The 3,410-nt window shown below is 33.8% G+C and overlaps 1 protein-coding gene across 1 annotated transcript; it reads left to right on the forward strand.

Moving 5' to 3' along the window:
• The first annotated feature begins 6 nt into the window (after nucleotides 1-6).
• On the forward strand, nucleotides 7-1,241 carry LOC119643926 (DDB1- and CUL4-associated factor 8-like protein 1). Its single transcript, XM_038043434.1, has 4 exons — nucleotides 7-428; nucleotides 508-652; nucleotides 723-815; nucleotides 879-1,241. The coding sequence occupies exons 1-4, from the start codon at nucleotides 97-99 to the stop codon at nucleotides 1,017-1,019; spliced, it is 711 nt and encodes a 236-aa protein (XP_037899362.1). The 5' UTR covers nucleotides 7-96; the 3' UTR covers nucleotides 1,020-1,241.
• The last annotated feature ends 2,169 nt before the right edge of the window (nucleotides 1,242-3,410 follow it).

Genomic DNA, 3,410 nt, shown 5'->3' on the forward strand with positions numbered 1-3,410 from the left:
GTCTTTTGTCCTCAAAATCCTTCAGAGATTATAAGCGTTGGAGAAGACGGTTCTATACAGGGGAAAGATTTACGTTCAAATGAACCTTGCAATAAAATGTTACAGTTATCATCAGATTTACAGCGTAAATATACGAAAAAAGTAGGCCTCTACAGTATTTCTCATCATCCTTATATGCCTGAATTTTGTGTTAGTGGCTGTGATAATTTTGTACTTGTGTATGACAAACGAAATATGAAAAATAATCCGTTACACATGATGTGTCCAGAGCATTTGCTCGATTATGGTAGTATATCCTCAGTAACTTGTTGCGTTTATAATAACACAGGTACTGAGATTTTGGCCACCTATGGCAATGAGAATATATATTTGTTCAATAATCTGTGCTATGAAAAAGGAGCATTTCTTCATTGCTACAAAGGACACGCGTAAGTATAGCTTGCTCCCATTTTTTCTTAAGTAAGTATGTACGTATATAATTTTCTTTCGGTTTTTAATGTTTTATAGTAACCAGCAAACCATAAAAGGTGTAAATTTCTTTGGCCCTAATTGTGAATATATAATCAGTGGCAGTGATTGTGGCAACATATATTATTGGGATAAAAATACTGAAGCTATAGTTAATTTTATGCCGGGCGATATTAGTGGTGTGGTAAGTTACTATTTTTACTGGACAAAGTTAAGTTACTGTACGCTATTACAGTTATTTTAAATGTGTAAAGGTTAACTGTCTGGAACCACATCCTTCTGTACCCATATTGGCAACTTCTGGCTTAGATGATAACATTAAAATTTGGACATCTAGTGCTGAAACAGTAAGTTAGCAAAACTAAAAATCAAGCCATCGTAGGTAGACGATTGATAATGTATTACCTTAGTATCCGCCGGATTTAGCTGACTTAGAACATTGCGTCTCTCGCAATATGGCACGAACCACTTTAGAAAATGTCGACCGATTGGATCATGGACAATTCCGTTTCTTTATGCGATATTATTTGAGCCGTCGTCTTAATTCATAAATATAAATTTGCTGCGCAGCAAGAACCAAATATCTCTATGCCTATACGAAGTATTTGAAAAGGAACATGATTTTCTGCTACGTAACATAATTACATGCAGCCAATGGAGCTCTTTATTTCTGCGTTTTATTACATCTTATTACTCCATTGTGCATGTACAAAAATTTGTTATTGCAGCATACTCATTAACACTATAATAGACTCATAGTACACATGCCAAAATGATGTTTTTTTTCATTTTTTCCGTTTTTCTTTATTGCAGAAGTTATTTATGATTTCTACTCTTTATTTCTTATAAAATATGTTTTATATACACACGCACCAGAAAAGGATCCGGATATATTCATTTCGTCAAACCATTTGAATATTTGATTTGATTTGTTATTCGAAATTAGCATGTAATTCTAAATCAACCTAAGCGTCGGTCGACGTAATGTCTGTATGGTAAACATTCTCTTGGTCGTAAAAATGAATGTTTTATAGAAGTCGTTGCGCGTCATTTAGTGTAGAAAATGGGACAAATCTGTCAAGGAGCACGTCCACAATATAACATAAAATAAGACCTTCTCTGTTTTTCAGAAGCAAAAAAATTTTTACAGCAAGCATCAAAGTAGGTATTTCGCTCGTTACCCATAAGCCGTAATCTTAAACGTTTGCTTTTATTATTTATACCCTACACCGCTAGTGGTACAGGATATATTAAGTTTGTACCGACGTATGTAACACCCAGAGTGGCTGAAGAGATATCCAACTTTTATTATACTGATCGATTTAGAAAGTGATTCTGTCCGTTTTGCACTCTTTTATTTTTACCTAGGAGCCGTTATTTTTAAGGCAATTTGACAAGTTCCGTATACTGACATACTTTGACGCAAGCACGAACGCTATTGAAAATGGTTAGGATCGTTCCACTTTTTTGACCACTCCCCACATTACGCATTATTTTCAAAACTCGATATATGGACAAAAATTGCAATTTTGAAAAATTTTCAACAAAACTCGCTTAGATCTTAAATTGGTATGAAAAGTTTGGTTCGGCTGGGGGAATTTTTTTAAATCTCTCATAACATTCAATATGAAAATTGAATCTTGGTATTGTATATAGGAACCAATCTTACCACGACAAAAAGACCTAGCTCTTGATGGTTTATAATGAAAATATGTCCGTGATAGTAATTTGACATAAAAATTGAATGAACCAAATTTTAAACAACATGAGTCTAAATGATTGGACCCCACTCTATATAAGATTTCCAACTATCTTCTTGTCTGGTTTATTTGACATATCTAGGACACATAATTCACGCATGTATTTGTTCCAATGTATAACAGTTTTGTTCGATAAGCCAAGTTCCTTTTTACAAAATTTAATTGACGTCAACTCCTCGCACCAGCAGTATATGAATCTCAAGGCTGAACAAAATGTAATTCTGCTTAAGTGAAGCCAGTTGTCTTTTGTAAGTCACATTTGCTGACTACGCTATTTCAGATTACATTTCCAAAAGCCACGTTCACCAAAATAAAGCTTCATGTCATGAAAACTGGCACATTTTCGTTCTTTATGTAAAATATTTCGCTCTTGGAAAAATGAAAATGCCTCTCGTTTTGTTGTTTGCAAATCCCATATACGTATTTTCGTAACACCAAAAGTGCATCTAACAATCAGCAAACAACAAGGCAACAAGAAAACCTAAATATAACTTCGCGCGCAACTACCCAAGTAATTATACAAATAACAAGGTTGCTTTTTATTGGCATACAAGTAAGTAAGGTGGTTTTTTATTGGCTTTTATAATGGAATTTTTGTCGCGGTGGCGTTAACACATAAATACCGACTTCTCTCATTGTCTCATAGCAAACCTTTCAGAAAAAGGTTGGATTTTTAATGTGATGAAAATTGGCCCACAGTTACAAGTTAGCAAAAAAATTATCGGTAGGAAATTTGGATTACATAGATCTATTTCCTTGGCCATAACATATACGGATTATCCTAAAAAGCAAGCCAGTATATTCAAAGTCTAATTTCAAGTTCTTTAGGACGGACAATGAAAAATAATAAAATTTTCAGAATGTAAATTAAGTTTGCTAAATATTCGCTACATTATGTTTAGGGCATCCTCCAATATGCGGGCTTTCATGAAAAATATGTCAGCATGAAAATAATATCTAATTTTTTTAGTATTCAGCGGTCGACATTCTCCTCTTCTTCTTCTTGTTTGTTTATTGTAAAGATTGTGGGACAAACAGTTTGGTTACACCCGAATATGATTTTCTTATTTTGCGAAGGAGAAAGTGGTGCGTATAACAGATTTTGTCACATCCGAATATAAATTTCCTGGAACTTCTAATTGCTTTTTCTGAAGATTTTTTGTAATTTGTCTGAGGTAGCGT

The sequence above is a fragment of the Glossina fuscipes genome, unplaced genomic scaffold (assembly GCF_014805625.2).
Source record: "Glossina fuscipes isolate IAEA_lab_2018 unplaced genomic scaffold, Yale_Gfus_2 70281, whole genome shotgun sequence".
NCBI classification, from domain to species: Eukaryota; Metazoa; Arthropoda; class Insecta; order Diptera; family Glossinidae; genus Glossina; species Glossina fuscipes.